The sequence below is a fragment of the Acanthaster planci genome, linkage group LG16, assembly GCF_054643075.1.
Source record: "Acanthaster planci isolate LZ-2023a linkage group LG16, COTS_SCS, whole genome shotgun sequence".
NCBI classification, from domain to species: Eukaryota; Metazoa; Echinodermata; class Asteroidea; order Valvatida; family Acanthasteridae; genus Acanthaster; species Acanthaster planci.
This window is the reverse complement of record NC_141792.1, coordinates 4,761,932-4,784,906: the sequence shown is the minus strand read 5'-3', so window position 1 is coordinate 4,784,906 and position 22,975 is coordinate 4,761,932. Positions and strand designations below refer to the sequence as shown.

The 22,975-nt window shown below is 40.0% G+C and overlaps 1 protein-coding gene and 1 long non-coding RNA gene across 4 annotated transcripts in view; both read left to right on the top strand.

The window, feature by feature from the left end:
- On the top strand, positions 1-15,064 carry LOC147796418 (uncharacterized). Its single transcript, XR_015428031.1, has 2 exons — positions 1-1,375; positions 1,938-15,064. It is a non-coding gene; the product is annotated as an uncharacterized LOC147796418 (long non-coding RNA).
- Positions 1-22,975, top strand: part of LOC110985127 (glyceraldehyde-3-phosphate dehydrogenase-like) — a 135,022-nt gene that overhangs the window by 32,091 nt on the left and 79,956 nt on the right. For all 3 annotated transcript variants that reach the window (XM_087147469.1, XM_087147470.1, XM_022245923.2), the window contains exon 6: positions 20,785-20,923. In XM_087147469.1, the coding sequence (XP_087003595.1) occupies positions 20,785-20,923 (139 nt within the window). The remainder of the gene's footprint in view (positions 1-20,784; positions 20,924-22,975) is intronic.

Sequence of the window (22,975 nt, the reverse complement as noted above, 5' to 3'; positions counted from 1 at the left end):
TAACAAGGCAGCGAACAGTATGAAAATTTTCTCAGATGTGTATGTGCATGTACTTGTTAATGCCTAACCAGCACACATGTATAAACACATGCATTCAGCAAATTTACTGAATTCGTACCTGCCAACCCTTCCAATTTTACCAGAGCTATTTTGTTTTTGAAGTTTTCAGACTGCAAATTCTCTGCTTGAAAATAGTTTCATGGTTCACAAAGGATTTAACCAATACTGGTACATGTACATGTAAATCTAAACTAACAAGTTCAACCAGCCAGGCCACTGCATTAGGTTGGCGCATGCTTGCTAGCTTATATGTGGTGATTGGTTTTGAACCAGTCTTGAGATTTAATGCAGCCAAAAAACAGTGATTTTCTTGACAAATTTTGTATCTGGAATTTTCTCGTGTTTGCTTTCATTGGATTTTCAAGGAGATTTGTTTCAACTACATGTAGTCCATAAGCTAACAAACAAACGTGCAGTCATACACCATTGCACCAAGAACTGGACATGGTCGATACAAAACTTTTTTTGTGCTCTTTCTGAGTAGGATATTTATATTCATTGTCAAGGATGAACAAGAATTATGCTAGGCATATCACACTTCGCTGAATTAGACCCTGAAATTACTACATGCACGTCGCTCACACACAGAATCAGCTGAGCGGTGTTGGTCAACGTACATGTACCATTTTAAAATTGCTATATTTTTAAACTATGCAGTAATATTCTAAGTTTTGTTAAGATTTGTGTTAAGGAGTGTTTATTTGTAATGTAGGTGAAATTTCATAATGACATGTGCTCAAAAACTACATGTACTCCAAACCAACTGGTAAAGTAGCACCAGTAATATCTCTCTCAGCACACTGATGCTGATGAGTCGCCATGTTCCAGCTCATGGTACTGCCAAAACGGCAGCTACATTGTATTTCTCATCCCATAAGGTTTCGGAACGATCCGGACCTGATGCAGAGCTCCGATGAAGTCAATATTTGGAAAGTTCATTCATAACACATCTGTCCGAGTACAGCTTCAGCGACTTCCCAATCCATAGCTGCTTTCCGCATGGTTCAGCGTGTGAAATAGACCTCATAAAATAGGCTCGATTTTCCAAGATTTCTTGAATTATTTTGCAAAAACTGTCAAATGTAAAGTATCTTTGACATTTTTGGAACATCTCTGCCAAATATCAAGTAAAACCTCTGACGATAATCCCCTTCTAGTGCCCAATTTTTCAACATGAAAGACGAGGTTCGCTTTGTGGCTGTCACCATCTTTTATTTCACATGTTACGTGTGATTGAAGTGATACCATGAACAAAACGTCAGTATTGTTTTCTGACGGGGAAATACCCAAGCCTGTACCAGTTATTAAGTTCCAGGTAAGAATCTGAATATTTCGTTTATAAGTTATTCAACTAAAATGGTGAATATATTGTAAAAATGAGTGTTTTTTGTGTGAACACGATTCTGTGGCAGAGAGAGGGAGTTTCAGAATGGCGCAGCCATTACTAGGTCACGTGTGCAAAGTGCCGATCAATGGTTAGCCATGGTGTCCAACTTCATCATTTTGGCTATTCCATCAACTGAACTTACTCCAGATGGGCTGTAAAAGTACTAAGGAGTTTATTTTATGGGATATTTAATTTGATAAATGGTTTTATTGATGTTATTTTTGACGTGTTTTAGGAAATGTATGATGAACTAGATATTCGAGTCAACATTCCTAAGCATTCTTTTGCTTGCAAAGTTTGTTTTCATGTATTTCCTTAAGTTTAGAGTGGGGACACTTTTATTTTTTAGGATTGCTGGGATGGGGTGGGGGTTCCAGGTAAATTTAAACTTATTTCACTGAAAAGTTTGATTTTCCTTCTATGGGGCTGCTATACATTTTGAAATTAGGGGCTGTTAAAAAGTTTTTTTTGTGTGTGTCCGTCTTAATAGATCATTGGATTCCAGATGTTAGCTAGCCGACCTACGAACTCTTTGCAAGGGTCCTCACTGCAATTGACGATTGTAATCTTCAGTAAAAGGAAGTAATCCCTCGGGTTCTGCAGAAACTGGCTCAAGATATCAACTAACAAATGTTCGCATCTTGGAAAATGCCATTGAAATCCCTTAGAATGAAAAAGTTAATTTTCACAGTTTCTCTGAAAAAACACATAACTATGAAATCTGAGAATCAGGATATTTTGTACAAAATAAAACCTATTAGGATATGAAAAATAAGTAAGGTAAAACCATTTAAATGGTTTTAAGAAATGGCAAAACACAACTTTTATCACATTTGGTTGCCATGGCAACTGAAAATTACCGATATTAAATGTTAAATCTGTTTCAATTTTTGTGAAGTTGGGCATTCATATATAAAGTAGTGAGAAAACTAAGTTGCACATTGACAAATAAGAAAGATACAGAGATTAAAGATGACACAAAATAACTACATTGCTTATTTGTACTATTTTTGCCTACAGTGCCAATGTTATACATAGTATTTCCATAGGCATTGTTTCAAGAAAATCACTAAAATTAAATACCTAAAAATCTAACTTCAGAATGGTTTACTCGATTTTGATACTTTTTTTCAACTGAGTTCCTAATTTTTTCTCTCTCTTATCATATCAATTGCAAAGCATTAGTATGTATTTAAAAATTCCCCCAATATGCCTAATTATGCATACACATTTACATAAATACACCCTGGCTTCACCCCTGTCTAATACATGTACTGTCAGCTGTCATTCAGGAAGCAAACACTGCACAGGTAGCATGCATAAAAAATTGCACAAAAATCTGATTTTGTGTGTGCTTCGTGAAGAACAGTAATACGTAGTAAAAAAAACTGTAACTCTTTAACTTTAACTCTTCACAGACACATCCATGTGTTAATGGGTTTGAAAGAGTACACATATATGTACAGTCAAAAAAGATGTCCGTATGCTGTCCACAATGCATACAGCCGAGATGGCCGACATCAGGAATTACTTACTAGGATTAAGCTTTTGAAGACGCTTTTCAATTGTACTCATATTAAAAATGCCATGGACAATGGTTTTTTTGACACTGCCGATTAGGCAAAAGTGCTCGTCTTGTCCGTGTTCTCGTCTTGGCATACATGTAACTCGTATTAAGTAGGTTTTCTCTCATAGGAATGTGTACATTTTGAAAGGGACTGAAGAAATACATGTATGCTCGTCTCAAGTGTGCTCGTGTTATTCGTGTTCGACTGTACGTATACCTGACAAACCAGTAGTTAAGCATTTGATAGATCCAGAATTCCAACCTTAAAATGCCATTCCACACCATATGACAGCAGCTTGGCCCACACTAGCTAGCTGATGATTTGGTGAGGCACTTGTCGGAAAATACATTTTTGATGGGAAAAACCAGTGTAAATAATTGTTAAAAAATTGGGGTGGGGCGTGAAAATTGTGGCAGGGGCGATGTAAATCTAAAGATCATGTCAATGAAAAGAACAGCTATGAAGCATCTGTTTTTTAATTAACCCGGCACAAAGTGGTTAATAACCCAGCCACTTCCCAGCCACACTCACCATGGTTTAATGATTCTTTTCATGATTCCAAACAAAATATCCGTTGACAGAAAGATGCCACGTCGTGAAATGTGTGATGCTACATATATGTTCCCGACTAAAAACCAGAGAGTTGCTAGATTCTCCACCACATCTAAGAACCAAGTCAGAAAAGTCAAATCTGGATCAGGGTTTCCTTCACCTCATAAATATTCATGAGCACATCAGCACGCATCATTGGCCAATTTCACCTCACGCCTGGGAAGTAGAAATGATACACGACCTGATGATTTCATAGCGGTGAGTATTCACCTTGCTGCAGTGCCGGGCGGTAGTTTTTCTGGTAGTATCAAAACTCCCTCTGGAACCTACCCTGTAAACATGTAGTCTTCTGTGTTCACATACTCATGCCCAGCCAACATGTACATACATGTATGCAAATTTCCCATGTGCCTATTATAATTTGTGGAAAAGACTTGATTATAAATGCATACTGCCCCTTTACCCTCCACAATGTACTGTGGTCCCGCCGCCACGTTCGTCCGTTTCTCAGCGTCTATTGTTTACGGACGTGTCTTTATGGTATTTTCGGAGTTTCGAGTTCTGTAACCTTTCACGTTTGTGAATAGATTTGATTTCTGTTTATGAATAAAAAGTGATTTCTTATCTATTGGTAAGAGTGCTTACTTTCGTATTTGTACATGTACTTTGCATGCTGTGTTTTTTTGTTCTTTTCTGCCCCCTTTTTTTCTGTGCATCATCTACAGGTTTGGTTATGACCTACATGTACCATAGTGTGTTGTGTATGTGTATGGAACGGGGGGGACATCCCTTTGTTCTCAATGTAGTGCGTGCATTCGAATAATAACGACCCAACGCTATATATGGGTCTGGCCATGGAGTGGGGCTTGGAGGGCTGCCCCGCTCCTTTGTGGTGCGGTTTGCATTATCTGATTAACGGCATCGACAAGGAGAGTCCCAATGGAGTGAAGAGGCTGGGGTTGAGCGTGCTGTGCCGCAACACTACCCCGTGGCTTTCGTCTGCCATACCCCATCTGCAGCTCCTATCTGCCGATGGACTCTGGTCATGAGACCACCGATCCTGACCTTGGACGCTCCTCGCAGGATACGACCGACCATTCGGGGGACCCTGCCCGGCTGTACTTCCAGCCGTCCCAGCCTCCAGCTCCCCCGCACTGGTGAAGGCTAAGGAGCACAAGGCCAGGACATCTTTTTGGCTTCTTCATCCTCGTCCAAGGCTAAGGTGCGACGTCCACTGCTGTCCGTTTTTTCTAGAGGCCAGGCCCTTTCTAGCCGGTATATTTTAATCCCATTTCTACTGGCCACTCTACCAGCCACGCAACTGGCAATGCTACCGGCCGAGCCTGTCCTTAAGGGCCCTACTGGCTGGGGATTCTTTGTGTTGCTGCTTTCTGCTAGGAGTCAACTGCTGATGAACAACACAATGGGGTTTCTTTAATCGGCTTAATCCTACCCAGCCAAACAATGGGACTTGGTTTCCTGTTGCAGACAAAGGCCTGGCATCTACATGTATATGTACTTCAGGTGGAGTGTTACAGCTGAGTAGTCTACCAGCAATTTTCTCGACATGAGCTGCTTTTTATTTACTGCGATTACTGAATTTAAAGAGATAATAAAAACAAAGAATCATGTAAAATTTTGCATTGCCTGTAAAGAAAAAAATCAACAAGTGGCGAAAGTGTGAACATAGAGAAGACAAGTATAAATTTCCAGAGTGTCGCCCCATTTGTCCTCAAAGCAAAGATGCCAAGATTGTCACAAAGCTATGTTTTGTGTACATGGAAAATATAAGAGTAATTGTTATCGATGTTTACAATCAAAGTGAATTATTTTTAATTTGTAATTGTCTTAAACAAATGGTACTTTATTAAAAATGATGGTAAACAAGAGATATATTGTAACTGATTGTTATGAATTGCTCAATCAAAATTGTCACCCAGACAAAGGGAATGTGACTAAACATGAGCTGTGGGGACAACTCATGAATACCAACCGCCTGCACGCAGAAAGACGGGTGACTCGAAATCACGATTAAAAGATTTTAGCGACAAACTATTTAATCTATGTCAATGGTTTACGATGATAAATCTGTAGACCTGTGACTGTTTTCCCGTAGATTCCCGTAGCCCTCCCTGATATAACGCTCTTACCGATATAAAGCTCCATTTTCATTTCCCCAACTGCACGCCCATTCACTGTGTGCATTTTTATGTGGTTATATCGCTCCCGTTTACAATGCTTTTTGGGATATAATGCTCACAATTTTCAGCCCCAGAACCATATAAAGCATGTAAAGTGATTCCAGTTACAGCGCTCTTTACCTTGGAATTCAGGTTTTTTTGAAAATCAACCCATGAAACCGCATCGCAGGCCGCCTCGATTAGACGGTAATCCTGGACACGGATCACACATAGTGCAGACACACACTTGTACTTGGCCACGCGCTAGCCGTCCATGCAGCGCGATCATGAGCACATGCTCACCACGGTGAGCCGTGGCCGCATGGCCTATATGTAGCTGTGGCGACATTGTAGTGATTATTTTCGCACTTTTTATTTATTCTCATGGTGTAGTTTGGGATGAAATAATCAACATTGAGATACTACATCTAATGTTTTGTTACCTAAAGGTTTCTTTCTACCGATAAATAAAATCAGCCTCTTAATTGTACACGTGTGTATCTTCATGTAGCAATCGTGCTTGGCGTGACATGTTTGATCTGTTTTCACATGGGTTTTCTGATGACATTGCACTTTCTGTGGTCACATAGTCATTAGGAAAAGTCAGCGATTGGAATGTCCATGGATGGGGTACGCAGTAGTAGTTAAGATGTCACGGTGGGTGCAGATGTTGTGTGTGTGTGCCGCGATGCAGCATGCATGAGGACCTGTGGCATATTTTGAATACAATTTTGTTTTTTTCTATCGGTGCCACGAAAACGTCTAGATTAACGGTTATTGCTTAACAGATAAATTTGCACACTCTGAAAATTACGGTACATAGGCCTACATCTGCCAGGATATGCCACTGTTTGCCCTTCCTGTTTATCACAATAAAGGCCAACAACCACTTATTTCATGTAACTTCATTTAGAAAACAAACCTTTAAAAAATAAATACAAAAATAGGATTGTTCTCATATTCATAAAGGAACCACCTGCATAAATTGAAACGAATGAAATCATGACCATAATTATTAATAACTGCAACTATAGACAAATCCATCAAGCAAAGTATCTTCGTTTTATGAATATTTAAATTTAAATGTTTAGTTTTTATTGCTTAATTTTTGATTTTGTTTTATAACTCATCTTACATTGTTTTAATTATTTAAAGTTAATTTATTTTTCGCATTTTAATGTACAGCGCTTTGAGATGTCATCGGCATAGAAAGCATTTTTTAAATCATTATTATTATTATCAATCAAAAGCTAGAGAGCAAAAATTTTTGATTTGAATTACCTTATTACCGCATGAAAACAAACTGGGACCATGAATGTGACTCTATAAAGGATTAAGGAATAAAGTTATGAAATAAAGTAATGTGTATGTTTGTGTTTCCTGTGTTCATGTATTTAATTTGAAGATGTACTGCTTGTACTCGAAACGAGCATGTTTCCACAAAATTTCCAGCGGCAGCACAAGGCTAATCACCCACCCCTAGCCTTGGCAGAGGCGTTACACATGCTTGCAAGGTTTGCCAGTTTCCTGTAGTCATGACAAATATAAAGCACAGTTCAAAAATCAATGATTTTTACATTGATTGCTCAAACATCAAAAGAAAAATTCCCTTCCTGATTCCGATAAAAGTATGACCAAACAAGTTCGCTTGACTACTCTCACATCTCAAGAGCCCAACTAATCGCCCAACTCTGCATTATTCATATTGCTGCAAAAAGATCTAGCGTACCAGCCAATGAGACTCTGCGTTTTCATGACATACATTTTGCGAGACACAGCTATCCAATCGCACTACAGTATTCCTTCATAACATCATGCTTCTTCAGCGACCAGCAGTGCGGGTGGCGCACCACGTGGTGGGCGGGTGAACATGAACTTTCTATCAATCGTGTCATGCAGCTACGTGTAGTGTTGAAAATCATAAGACAGACGGAAAATTAAATAAAAGTTTCCCTCCATGACACAATTTATGTTGGAAAAACCATGCACTTACATAGATGTGGGCTCCAGTTGATGAACCTTTACATTCTTGCAGGTACATATGCATGTCAATGGCAATCGAAAGTCTTTTAAAAAATGCCTGGATCAATGTTGTCATATGTATGTGTATACGTATTTGTTGTTATTAATCTCACATGCACATTAACCATTACGTGCCGGGGCATTTTTCAACGTTGATGATGCTGGGCTGGCATGACTATCATTTTTTCCGTTTTCAAAATCCTTCAAAATTCATCATTCCATTTAATGGTCGTTTATAGCCGCACGAAGTAATCTTTAGGCACTACTCTAAGTTGACAGGTGACCTTCATTGACGCCCGAGTATTTCAGACAGGCCTGCAGCCTTGTAAACAGAGCCCAGATTGTGTGGTGTTATACAACTGTCTTTTGTTCACGAACCTGGCTCAGTGCACTGCTGACCTCTTTTCAATAGGGGCCAGATTAGCATGCAGCGGTGCTGTGTGGCTCATCGCTGCGCTGGTGGAGCGCTTTTGTCCCCGGTGGTAATCCGCTTTCTCTCAATGCCCCCAAACTCTGGTATAAGGTTTCAAAATAGCTCTGGATTATCACCACTTTTGAGAGTGAAAAATGCTGGTAATACCCAGCAATCTGGTCTTTTGTTCGTTGTACTGTCTTTTGTTACAAGGCCCTGTTTCCTTTGTCCGAGTTCGGAGACCCCGGCCACACATATAAACCATACGGCTCCGATTTCGGAGTCCCCGGTTGGTAGTGGTTAAAAAGGTTTTCATATGACAGTGAACTTTATTATTCTAAACACATCACAATATATTTGATGAATTATAACTGAGAGATCTTTTTGATGTAGCATCAACCACACATTTTTTTATGTACATGCATACACGTGCATGCATTTTATGTTTTTATGTGGTCCCGGGGATTTTGTAATAACGAGGGTTGACTTTGGGAAAAATCATCGCTCCGGTTTATTTCAAATTAGTAGAAGCAGACGATTGAGTTGAAACATGCTTTCACAAAATCATAATACATAAAAATAACTTGCCTACTTTCTGCCTAAAGATTTGAAAGCTGTAAAGCAAAACAACACAAGGTTCAGCCCAGGCCCCCAAATTTGGATGGGAACTAAGGAGCCGCAGTTTTTAGTTCGTTCACCCCATGGACCGACTGCACACACCAACTTCAGTGAACCATTGATATTTAAATTAACCTTCCTGCCACTGAGGCTGGCCGGCGTGCCGGTGGAATCTCCGATGTATTCATTTCTTTTCATATTTAAATGAACCTCTCCTGGCAGGGACAGACAGGGTTGGTAGGGGCTCTGTTGGTAACTTAGTCCTCGGGATCCCGAGTTATAGACGCGGGGGGGGGGGAAACTGGGTCAATTTCGCATTGCCGCCTAAAGGCGAACGACGAGAAGTCACCATTACCCACAATCTGAGCTCAATAGCTGCGACACACACACTAAACGTCAAGTTTCCTGCGCTGGGAGTAGACGACATCATGGTGCCCAGTTCAGGCAAGTTGGCTTTCAAGTTGGACTTAGACGGGGCGTCCAATGACAATCGAACAGTGTACAACAACGTGGCGTGTAATCTAGTTTCAGAACTCAACGTCAGTTTACAAGGCAACAAAATTGTCAGTTACCGAGACACCAACGTCTTTCACAATTTTAAAGACAATTGGCTACCCACAATGCAGACTAAAAACATGGCTTATTTTGGGTTGGAAATAGAAAATGTCTCCATATTGCACTTTGGGGCAGCCGACAAAAACAAATCTGGCAACGATGGTAAAGACAAAGCGATTGCCTATGCTTTTAAAAATAGATACGCAATACCGTTGGACGTACCGCTAGTGACAGATCACGGACCATTTGACCCCTCAGGTTTTAAATAACCTTTGACCTATCAACTTGAGTTTAACAATCATGATAAAGTAGTTAAATCGACTGACACGTCTGCAGAATATTCAATTTTGGACTTGACATTGGAATACAATGTTGTGGCCAATCATGAGTTGGCCCAAGCGTTGCGGAGTAAGCATAAAGGCACCGTGTATTACTTATTTGACAGAATCCATTCGTGGAAGAAACAGATAGTCAACAAGTTGAACACGTTGTGGAACATCAATATTGATCAGACGATTAAAAGATTGAAAGGCGTCTTGATCCTGTTCAAAGACCCGGCCGATAAAAATCCCCAACGATTTTACAATCTGCACATTATGAAAACTGTTGGGATGGCCGAAGGTAAACCAAACCAACTGTATTCACAAGGTTTATTTGAATATCGACATGGGAATGAAATTAGTAAGTTTTTCGGGGATTCAGATACTGAATCGGGGCGAGCGGTGGTGAAAGATTTAAACTTGATGGGCGTTGACATGGCCGTAGTATGTATGGCCTTTGGCTCGATTTCAGAAGTTCAAATGACAACTCAGCTTTTCACACAAGTGGGAAAATATTTTCACAGATTTTCCCCCAAGTGAGAAAAGATTTTCATGCTTTTTCCCACAAATTGGGAAAAAAATTTTCACAGATTTTCCCACAAGTGGGAAAAGATTTTCACAGATTTTCCCACAAGTGAGAAAAGATTTTCACACTTTTTCTCACAAGTGGGAAAAGATTTTCGCAGATTTTTTCTGGTAGCGGGGAAATAATTTTGCAAGCTTTCTTCATTTAGAAGTATGTATGCATGTACATGTAGACATCAGGAAGTTTTTGTTCTCTGTGGTTTCAAACATGCGCATCGCTGAATATGGAAAGTGGAGGAAAATTATTGTGAGAGAAAAGTTCAATTCCCAGGAATATTCAGATTACTTGAGGAAGACAGCATTAAAATTTCAACGCAGTATGTTTCTCGGTTTTGGGCAAAATGCAATGCGACAGGCAAAATCAAAGCTGGCTATGGTGGCGTTTAAATTGACCCCTTGGAAGTTGGATGGATGCTCAACATGTGCACCGCATATGTGCACATGTACATGTATCCACATCTTGTCATGTTTGTGAAATACGTTTACATGTATTGGCAGATGTATGTACTGTGATTTCGGAATAAATGCCTTGTATCTGGTTATCTCAACGTTTTCGTGACGCCGATCAAAAAATATTAGGGCCTACCAAATCCCTTCAAAAACTGCCACAGGACCTCGTGCATGCACACCGTATTGCGAAGCACAAACTGCATCTACACCTACCGCGACATCCTGACTGCTACTGCATGCCCATTCATGGACAGTCCAATCGCTGACTTTTTCCAATAACCATGTGACCACAGAAAGTAATACGTGTATGTCATCAGAAACCCAAGTGAAACAGACCCGAAATGTCACACCAAACACAATTGGCAAAAAGACGAGATTTACTACATGAAGATACACGTACAATTTAAGCAGTTGATTTTATTTGTCAATCGAAAGAAACCTTTCCCTAACATTGTTGAGTTTTTTGTGTGCCAAACTAAACTACGAGAATAAATAAAAAGTGGGCAAATAACCCATGTCGCCACAGCAGAGCAAGTTAACTTTGTTGTAATATGTACATTGATGTACATTTCATGTGCTTCTTGACTTCATGACTTTGGGACTCCCGTTTAATCACTCAACATCCAGAAAATTTTTTAAACATTTATTCTCCGACATTGACGAGTGTTTATTTATGGTAATCCAAGAAAACAACTGCGCCACACGGGTGCGGCTCACCATGGTGAGCACATTTCCGCGATCGCGCTGCAGGGACCGGACAGCTCGGCCGAGGAAATTGCTACCAGACTACAACAGCACACTCCACTTGCACGTGGTGAGTTGGCCCCTACCGTCCCAAGCGCAGCGTAGCCTACGTAACAGACTCTTCACTACATAATAGTTGTGCGTGTGTGGCAAGTGTTGAGCATTTTGGCTGCACAATGCTTCTCGTTTTCGCAAGTTTCCGCTTGATTTTCGGAACCTTTCGCACCGCTTTCGCAAAATTTTCACTCTGTTTTCGCACACTGTTTTTTTCTCATTGTTTTCGCAAATGTTTCATGATGTGTTCGCAAAAGATTCGCATGGTTTTCGCACGATTTCCGCACGGTTTTCCCACGTCGTTCACCCCTTTCGCTGCGAATTTGCTGCAAATTCGCAGGGGGGAAAATTTGTGGTCGAAATGCGAATGCGAATTCCTTTCGCTTTTTTTCCCATTCCTTTTTGCAGCGTTAACTTTCAAATGCAACGTAATGTACATGTACTTCAGCTTCTATTTACATGTGGGCTGACCTTTCCTACACGATCACCTTCGGTGGTGGACCATCACCGAGCACCCTTGGCCAGTCTCCCCTTCGCAACTCAAGGTCCGGCTGTGACTGTGACGACGGATGTGTCTTCCTCCACTCCATGCCTCTGAGGTCTGGGACACCACCTCTCGAGACAAAGACATCAACAGGTTAGAGCTGCAAGTGGTGTTCAACAGCCTTCACCAGTTCCGACAACACCTAGTGGGTCGTTCCGTTTGAGTCCAGAGCGACAGCTCCACGGCAGTGACGTAGATGTACATCAACTGCCAGGGTGGCACAAGCTCTACTCAACGCCTTACCCTTGCGTGGAAGCTCATGTGGATGAACGATGAAGGGATCACCTTCCAAGCCGTCCACATAGTGGGAACCAGCAACAGCATAGCAGACACACTCTCTTGGGGCACCGTCCAATCAACAGGGTAGATTCTCCACCTGAATATGGTCAGCCGTATCTTTGCGGAGATCGAGCGTCCCCATATCGACCTCTTTGCTTCCACCAACAAAACCCATCTCTCGAAATTCTTTTCCAGGTTCCCTCACCCACGAGCATGGGCAACAGGTGCCCTACAGTTTGACTGGTCAGGCCTTCTGGCATGTGCCTTTCCTTCGATATCCCGTGCATCTTGTCCAAGAAAAACTGGAGCCATGTTCTGGTCTCAACAACCGTGGTTTCTTCCGTTCTTCCACCCAGGAAGGAAATTGTACACCATTTCTTGTTCATCAAAACTTCTGAAACCTTTTGGAAATTGTCCAAGCTTAGGTGTTTTCATGAAGGAAAAACAACTGCATTACATGTAAGAAGAAAAACTGCTCTCATGTTTTCTCGTTTCTACACTTTAAAAAAAAATATTTACTCAGTTTTGGTCACAAAAAACACCGCATATCTAACATTGCATCTTAAGGAAGATTAGCATGTTGACTTCTGAATAATCTGCATCAAATGCAAACAGAATAACGTTAAAGAAGCATGCATCTCCAATTCCCCTGTTTACAGCTTGAAGTGGAAGACGAAAGCTGAAGTGCAGCATGGGAATTTACATGTATGTCCAAATTGACGGATGCTTGGGGACCATGCGTAGAATCTACTCTGACTCTGTGTACATTTTCCCAAAGGGACCAAGTTCGATTGGGATTGAGTTGACCTAGGAGCGAGTTCAGTTGGGAATCAAGTTGAGCTGGGAGCAAGTTGGATCGGGACCAATTGAACCTAGGATCAAGTTGACTCCAGGACTGAGTTGACTCTGACTGAGTTAGTTTCAGACAAAGTTGATTAAAATTTTAAGTAGGTTCAAACTGTAACATGGCAGCCATTCTTAGCCGAGTGGACAGCAAAAGGATTTTGTCAACAAACTATAATTTCCAGACATTTCCACAAGATCCTGTGTTTCCCGATTTCCTCTGTGCCCAAAATTATTATTAAAAAATTAAAGTAGAAAAAATTAAATCCGAAAATGGATTTAGACTTCTATTGACATTTAAACTGACGCAAAACTGTGGCATTGAAGCATGGCACATGCACATGCACTTAAGTCTTTTGTAATGAATCCCCAGTGTTACATTTTCAAAGAGGCATACTTATTCAACGTAAATTAACTGATGACTCTTAGCCATGAAAATAGGGTCTTTTGGGGGGCAAGAGCACCTGTCATGCCTGTTCATCTGCAGTTTGACCCCGGCCTGTGAGTACATTGTTCACTCGCTCAAAATGCCCTGTAGTGCATGGATTTTGCACAAGATAAATTACAGCATCTTCAATTTGACTGTTCACAAAGCCACTGTGTTTTTCTAGATTTTTTCAAAGCAGTTACCTCACACATGAAAGAAATCAGTGGATAAAAACTGCAGTTAACTTTATAACCCTGTATGAACTACTGGTAATCTTGTTAGATCAAGACTAAAAGCAATGGTGTAACCACCCTTTAACTGACTTCCAACACAAGCTTTATCCAAATTTCAGTAGATTTTTGTGGACTTTGAAGTAAAGAAAGAAAGAAAAAGAAAACAGACAGTGCGTTTTGCAACACAATCTAGTAACCAAGCCAAATGCTGACTTTATTGTGCCTATAATGTGTCTGAGGACACTTGCAGAGCCACACCATATTACCGGTACACTGTTTTTATAAGCATTATTTGGCTGAGCTTGGCCTGTAGTCAAGCACATATGTGTAAGGACACAATACTGGCTAACAAAAATGGGACACATAGGTAAAAATTCAATCTCGTGAAAGGTGTTTAATTTACTTTTAAATTATGACAATGGACCACCCTCTATCAGAAAATAGCAATGGGAAGATAATCGGCCCAAGAAATTTTCTTCCATGCAGTGCTTTCTGTAGAGGGGGACCTCATAAGTTAACGTTGGTTACGGTGTCCACTTTGCAGTCAACCATGCAATAATAAAAGTCAAAGAAAAACAATGTGGAGTTGTATTGTTGTGGTTAAGCTTTTCCTCCTTTCTTAAGGTCATCTTTAAAAAAAATTTTAATTGTTACTAATTTTACGATATCTTAATAAGGTGGACACCGTAACTAACGTTAACAAGTGTACTTTTTCACACACAACAATTTTAAATGATTTGCAGTTTGATGACTTGAGGAAAACAGCTGGTTGCGAAGCTTGCAAGTACTTCAAAGAGGACATTATCATTGACAACCAAAGAACAGATACCCTCAATTTCAAAGATCTTTGTCCTGTAGTTTAACGTTAGTTACAAAAATGACACGGACACCAAAAATTTCGAATCAAAGCTAACATTTCATGTGACAAGTTTATTATGACTTGCTTTACTGGAGCCCTCAAGGCAGTTGCCTCACCTTCAGAAAATTGCCTATGTTACTATGTGCAGGTGTTAATACATGCACATGCTTTTTCATTTCTTGGGAGCATCTCTGTGATCTACATATCTGATAAGCCACTTCAGCCTATTTTTAGATGCCCTATATGCATGCAAGAAGGTTGCACATGAGCTTCACAGAAGTTGAAATCTTTGACATTGTGAACTTAAGTACATGTATGTATATTTAAATGTGCACCATTTGCAACATTAAACAATTCTGAGGAACAAGTAAATTGAGTCAATGACTATTTTATTTTTCATTCTAATCTTGTTTCTTAAAAACTGTATTTCATTGTGGAGGCTATACACTGACGATCCCATCTGAAGAACATGGCACATCTCATTAAATGAATTTCATTGAATTTATTCAGTTCGTGCCACCTGGGTGACTCATCTTTGCTGAAAAACTGATGAACTTTTGACTACAGACCTTAGACAAACCTCTGATGACATACTTAGACAAAACTACTTTTGGCAATAAACGTTTAAAAATACTTATTAGCATAGACACTGTATAGTGCATTAATTTTACCTACTTCTTTGCTGTCCAAGTGAAAGTAACGCAAAGATGGATCTGGAATAAGTGAACTTGGATTAACAACACACAGAATGAATTTCCTGTTAACGGTCAGATCTTTTTCCCAAACAAAACTTTGCTTATTTTTATTTGGACGATCCATGCAGTATATAACTGCCAGTTCATCACTAATGATGCGCTTGATGGCACCTGGATACTATGCATCCTCAAGTGCGACGACAACTATATCCCCTGCAGTGAGCTGGCGATCGGCAGGCTCTTGTGGGGTCCTGAAATTACAGAAATGGCAACAGGAATGGTTGAAATCGAATAATCTTTGATTTAATTACTACTAAAGCTTCTTTCACAAGGACATGTGAATCTACAGACATATAATCTTATCCAACCATTGAATCTTTTTCTCCTTTCTGGCTTCTGAAATAAGATAGAAGAAAAATAAAATTCAAATAGAACAATTTTTTAACATAACCGGCAGTGGCTTGATTTGTAGAAACATAAAAAAAAAACTCTAACAAGACCCCAGGGGTTCCACAAAGGCAAGTTCCCCTATCTGTGTAAACATCACTTGCCTACTACGTGTTACATCAACTTCGCTCCATTTACTTTTAATTCACTGCGAACTCGCCCCCATACTATTGGATGACAAATGGGGCGAATTTTAATACGAATGGGGCGAAGTCGAAAGTGCCGGTGTGTAACGAACGTGAAACACTGATGATTTCTTGAACTTGGTAAGGCTATTCTTTAAGTTTGTTCATTTTTGTGATGGACTTTAGCTTAAAAAGTGTAAATTATTTGTCGTTTTGCAATTTCAAGCGGGACTTCAGATGTTTACTATTTTTTTCTTCTGTTCGTTAAACATGGACACGATTCACACGAAACCATCCAAGCGGTCCGCTACAAAGCCCAAAAATCACCCATTGACTATCCATTAAAATCTTCCCTTTTACAATGCCATCTGACCTCTTTTCACAAAAAAATACAGAAAATAAAATCTATTTAAGTTGATACAAACCTTTTGGCTGCTCTTTTTCCGGATATTGGCTGCCCTTTTCCTGATTGTTGGAGGGAAAGCTGTCGCGCGCAGCAACTTTCTCCGTTCGTTACAAAGAGACGCGAAAGCGGCGCGCGGTGGACACGGTGCTTAAAATAGCTTTATCTCGGAAAAGACGTATTCGAGCCTAAAACAATTGACCTTTAGGTCATCCATGCAGGGTACCATTGCACGTGTACAACCACTAGTCAGACTGCGTTGATCACCAGTTAAAACATGTGGACATTTTACGTTAGTTACAAAATGGACACGAAAATTATAGCGATCGATATGCTGATGTTTTCTCATCCTCGAGGGTAATTATGGTCTAGCACACATTTTACACGATGTTTATTAAGCTCATTTCGAATAAAAATGGCTTTTACAGGTAAGGGTGAGGCTTGTAAATGATGATTCTGGCCCTTTTCGTCATGGTATGGTGTGGTGGACACGATGTGAAACGAACGTTAACGCAGGTTCAGCTGCCATTTTGGAGCGTGGATTTATTTATTTATTTTTTTGTAAACGGCCAAAATATTACTTCATTGCTTAACTCAAAAAATATGACCATTGTGATAAAATACGTGAGCTATAAGTAAAGTAGTTGAGTTCATTAAATTTTGTTCAAGCAATGTCCCATTTTGGGGCGCCATTTTGAACTAAAATTTGCTCTTCAACGTGAATAAAAATTATAGACTCGCATTTACACTGAATTATTTATCTTTATTTATCTCTCAAATACATGTACAACTATAATCTCAAGCAAACATTGCTTGAAAATGGTTACATCATCTGATAAATTAAAGTTCATTTTTTGCATCATGAAAGTTGGCCAGTATTGTGACCTTACACATATATCACAACCACATTTGTGTACATTGTCACAGCTGGCAGGGCATAAGCATGTATAGTGTATAGTCAGTGCAACCATGTTATCCATAGGTTACAGTGCACCCAGAGCTACAAGTTCCAAAAAATACATGCAAATTGATGTTTAAAGCTATACACATTGAATGAACGTGATACACGTACATGTATGCTTTCCCTTTATAATGCATTTTTATGTGGCCGATCAAAGGCCCATTATAGATAACATTATTGATTGTGCTAGGATGTTTTGTCAGACCTCTGTTTGAATCAGATGTTACACTCTGCATATGTTCACAGTTTTACGTGCAAGTTTACGTTTCTGTGTTAACCACTTGCTGCCGGGTGCTTTTTTAAACCGTTATATGCGCTGCCGGGCCGTCTTTTCATATTTTCGTTTTTCAAAAATCTTCAAAAATTCATATCTTTTTTTCTGAATGCCTAAACCCCATAAAATGAGTGTCCCGTGGCGAGTCTAACCCTTACAAGAACTTCAATTGACCTTTCGGTTTTGCAGCCACCCTCTGTATAGAGCTCCCATTGTGTAGTGTTACATAAGGACTTGTTTGTTCGGGGCCTTGGCCCAGCGCGTAGCTATTCTGCCGTGTTGCTATGCAGAGCGATTGACGGTCAAGACCTCAGCATGTAATTTGCGATGAGTGAATGGGAAGCCGTGCCCACGTGCACTGGGCTTTGTAAACTGTTAAATGAGTGCGGGCAATGACGGACAAATGAATCATGCTGTAAAAAATAGGGTCTAAAAGTGTGCCTTTTTCGTGGCACTGCTGCGTGTAACTTTTGCTATTTTTTGAAGCTATTGGGTTTTTTTTGGCTGTATATTTTCCCATCTACTAAACTTATATCTCCCAACTTGTTCATTTTCCCTCCCACAGTGTGAGTTTTAGTTCAAAATGGATATTTCCCTTCCCAAACTTTATTTCCCCAACAATTTCAAGTAAAATTTAGAAACCAATAAAACCAAGTACACATAGAAATACACACTCAGACAAATATTTGGAGAGAACTTCTTTTTCTCGTATTTTCTTCTTGTCATTTCTCATTGAAATAGTTGAAATCATAAAAGTAGTAAAATAAATTTCCACTCTTTCTAATCAAATAAAAAGCAAAACTCAAAAAAGGCAAGAATGAGCAAACTCCTAACACCGGTGCAAGGAATGAAAAGGGTGAAAATATAACAACTTCAAAGCAGTACTTTCCAGAAATTTTGTCATTTTTTCAAAGGTTGAAAACATGACCAATTAGTAAAACCATTACAAGGAAATGTGCCACTTTTTCAAGAGATGAAAATACAACATCCTCAAAACAGTACTTTCCAGAAACTTTGTCTATTTTGTCATTTTTTTCAAAGGTTGAAAACATGACCAATTAGTAAAACCATTACAATGAAATGTGCCACTTTTTCAAGAGATAAAAATACAACATCCTCAAAGCAGTACCTTCCAGAAACTTTGTCTTTTTTGACATTTTTTTCAAAGTTTGAAAACCTGACCACTTAGTAAAACCATTACAAGGAAATGTGCCACTTTTTCAAGAGATGAAAATACAACATCCTCAAAGCAGTACTTTCCAGAAACTTTGTCTTTTTCGTCATTTTTTTCAATGGTTGAAACTATGACAACTCCTAAAACCACCAGTAAATGACATATTGTTTTACACCAGATAAGTGGGGCATCAAGTCATGAAAAACACAAAATATAATGTCCATGAAAGTAGATGTTCAAAGTGGCCGATGTAGATTTTGAAGTTGTAGCAGTACCCGGTGGCACTCCCGGTGCTCTAGCACAACTTGTACATCTTGATGCCGAAGCGGGCCCTCTTTCTGGGGTTGTAGGTAGCGAAACGGAGACGCCCGTAAAACTTCAACAGGGAGTCGTCGACGGAAATGTCCCATTGAGGAACGTAGACAGTGGCAAACTCCTGAAGAAGATAGTCGACGACTGGGCGCACTGGGTGTTATCGTTGAAGTGCAGGGACTGCAGGATGGCAAAGAAGTGATCTCGGGGCATGACGGACGGGAATAGGCTCATCTTCAGTAGTGGGTCGGTGGACCAGAAGCTATGAAGGGTGGGGTGCTTCGCAATGCCCGTCATTATGCAAAGGCCCAGAATGGCCTTCAGTTCTCTAGTGTTCAGATCAGTCCATGATCGCATGTGCGCCAATGTTGTAGCGGGCCTCTGCATGGCATACAGGTTGGTCTCTTGTTGTAGAGAACGTCATCAAAAAACAGTTCAAAGGTTTCACTGCAGGTCGAGCTGCGATGCAGGTGGGGATCGACGGCACCACTATTACCGATGAAGCCGTACTTCAGTGGTGTACTGTCTGTCCACCGGAACGGTGTAGCACTGCTGCTGGTCGATGCAGCGGTCTGTGAACGGGACTGTCTCTTGCGCTTGGCATATACCGCCAAGGGTACATCACTGTCAATTTCTGTACTTGACTGTACTTGAGCAGGTGACGGCGGTGATGAAGAAGACGAAGAACCTTCGTCTGAACTGAGATAAAACTCGCTTTCACTGGAAGAGCTGGACGCTCCAGATATAACTTCAGCCATGTTGTCTGTGCTCTGATAACACGATACCCAATATGAACACATGTAGCCACTGCACGCCGATATTATCCTCGAGCAGCGAGGGCCGTGCCCTGTCAGTCAACGTGGCAAGAGCCAGCAGTGCTCAGGCCGGGTCATTCATGGGGCACAGGTGCATAATGAGCCCGAACAGCCCGCGCTTTGTCTTCAGTGCTACGAGTGCCCAGCAGTGCAACAATACAGGGATTACCTCCGCTAATGTCAGCGCTCTGTGCTGAAAGAATACTGGGATTGATTGGCAGTGCCTGGCAGCACTCAGCAGCTCGTAATTTTATTACAGGCTTTTTTAAGTTCGGTCACCCCGGCTATAAAATAAAGTCCCAATTCTCCGGCCCCAGCAACCCATTATTGCCTCAGACCAATTTATTTACCTCCAACGATGGCCTAAACTTTTTAACTGACAGCCCCAAACTTTTTAAGAAACGCCCAGCAACTTTTTTTTTTATCAAAGTTCTGATTTCAGAGACCCCAGCCACGAATATAAGGCCTATGGCTCCAGTACCGGAGCCCCCAGCTGGAAGTGGTTAAGTTTTTGCAGTTCCAAGATAAATTTTGTAAGCCTTAAATAAGATTCTATGCAGTTTTTGAGTACATTCTGATGAAGGAAAGTCAGTCATTTCCTCCTGTGTTTTTAATGTTTGATCAATTTGAGGATACATGTATGCTATCAAAATCTTTCGTATAATGGACATTTTCTGTGATTAATGTGTTGGAGTGTACATGTATATGTTGTACATGTACACTCCAACATGCATGCATGCTTTTGGTCTTTTATATCTACTGGGACATTTGCAGTTTTCAGCCCCTGGAGCACAAACCCACGGGCATCCCAGGATTTTTTCCCACAAAAGCTGGAGAATTCATCTATTTTATGGAAGTGTATCTGTTTTCTTGATTATACTTACAGTAATGCTTCCTGTACAACCAATTGTTTGGCTCCTCTTGCCAAAGTGATTGATGACTCATTTGGAATTAAGGAGGGACTGATGACAACTGTGCATGCTTATACTGCTACTCAAAAGACTGTTGACGGACCTAGTGCCAAGGTAAGTTTATAATCTGTCATCTGTTTAGCACTAACCCCAGGCATCCTCTACTGGATTTTTTCTTTAAAAAAAGGATTTAGAGGTAAATTACTTTGTAACTCAATAACATTTCTCAATGTTTAAAGATTCATGCTGTTCTCTTTCTTGTGATACCAGCAAGATAGTGTTTTGGTCAAACGACTGATCAGAGACAATCTGTCAAAATTGGCTTTGTTCACAAGAAGTGGTCAGCAGTGTTACAGAGTTTAAATAACTCTGTGTTGGAATAAATGAATAATAATAAAGAAATTAACACATTTTTTGCTCAATAAACTATCAAATAAACACCAGCAGTGTTTTCCAATGTTATTGCGGAGCGTGAATAAAAATGGTCAGATTAAAAATGCTTTCGAGTGTTAAAAGAACAGTGTAACTTAAGTTAGGTTAACTGGTTCTTGGCTTGAGAACATAACTCAAAAAAAATGCTGTTGCATTTTGTGCTTCAAATTCCATGCTCAATGTTCATGTTGCTGTTTGTTTTGGAGAAGCCCTCGCTGAAATTTACAATGTACATTGAAATTAAGAACTCAGAACATTTGATTTGTCTCATGAACTGTATGCCTCATTTTTTGCGGGAATTTCGATTAGTTAGATTTTTCAAGAAACATCAGCGCAGAGAGAGCATTGGTTTTTGCAGAGGGGTTTATGAATATCGAATGAAAAAGAGGGTGCACTATCTGGGCTTATGTCAAATGTCAAACTGCCTATGAGGCAGCAAAATATTTCTGCAATGTCACCATGATATATTGACAGACGTCCCACGGTTGTGATTGGTATTTTGGACTGGAGATTACAGAAATGCATTTGAAGAAAATGTCACACTTCAAGTCATAAAAGGATGATGGTTTGGGGTCCGTTCTTGCACTGTTTTCATAAGCTTTTGCTATATATGGTTTTCGATTTACTCGCTTTATTTTATGGACGATAATTTGACAAAATAGAACGACATTCACATTTGCCGACTTTGGGACCCGATAATTTGTGAGACTGGTTTTTAATGTCACAATATAGTTTTAATATACATGCAATGTAGGCTTAAATATTATTGTCTTTAACCACTTACAAATCTGTTTAAATTTACCGTGGGAATTATTACTTACCGATAATTTAAAGGTGGCTAGGATTGACAAGTTAATCATGTCTGTCAAAATTACTGACATTCACATGTACATGTAGATCAAGATAAAGACGGGCACTGTTATTGGTGTTCGAGATATCGGTCATGACTTCCCTCATTTCATTAGACATTGTGGATTAATTTAGTGCTGTTCACTTGAGGAAATAACCCCCCAGTTCATTGTTATCTGATGGCTCATATTTTGTAGGACCTTCCTTATGTACGTTGCATACACAGATACATGTACATTGAGACCAGCCCTTGGTTATACCATAAACGCTACTGCAATGCTGCAGAATGTTGATGCTGAGAAGCTCATCATGTTTGTCCCACAGAGTGCAGTAAACCTTTTTGTACTGAAATAAACTGTGAAGACAGTGGAGAATGTGGAAAATCCAGTGGCAAATAATTACAGGGTAGTGAAAAATTTAGTCAGACGGCACAACTTCAACAGGGTGGCATAAAATTTTGGCAGGGCTCCTGCCCTGTTAAATCCCCTCTTGGAGAACACTGCACCTGGGTCTTCCATCATTTCCTTCTCGCAGTATTTCTGATCATGTCCCTCTGTGTTTCAGCTTCTGTGACAGTTCTACTGGGATGTGGTATTCCCCCCCCCACCAGAATTTTGGGCCATAAAGTCTACCCTCATGAGTTGCATGAATCAGTTGAGAAAATGGGGGTAAAGTATGCTAACTGGCAATTCGTATTTCTATTTTTTTCTGTCTATGTTTTATTGATTAGAAAAACACAAAACAAACATATACTACAAAGTAAAAGCATGAATGATACAAAATTAAAGATATTGGAAAAACAGGAGATAATTGAAAAGTATCATAGAAGAGGGGGCCATGAAGAGATGCTGAAAAATGGTAAGTATCCATGTACAATGTACATTT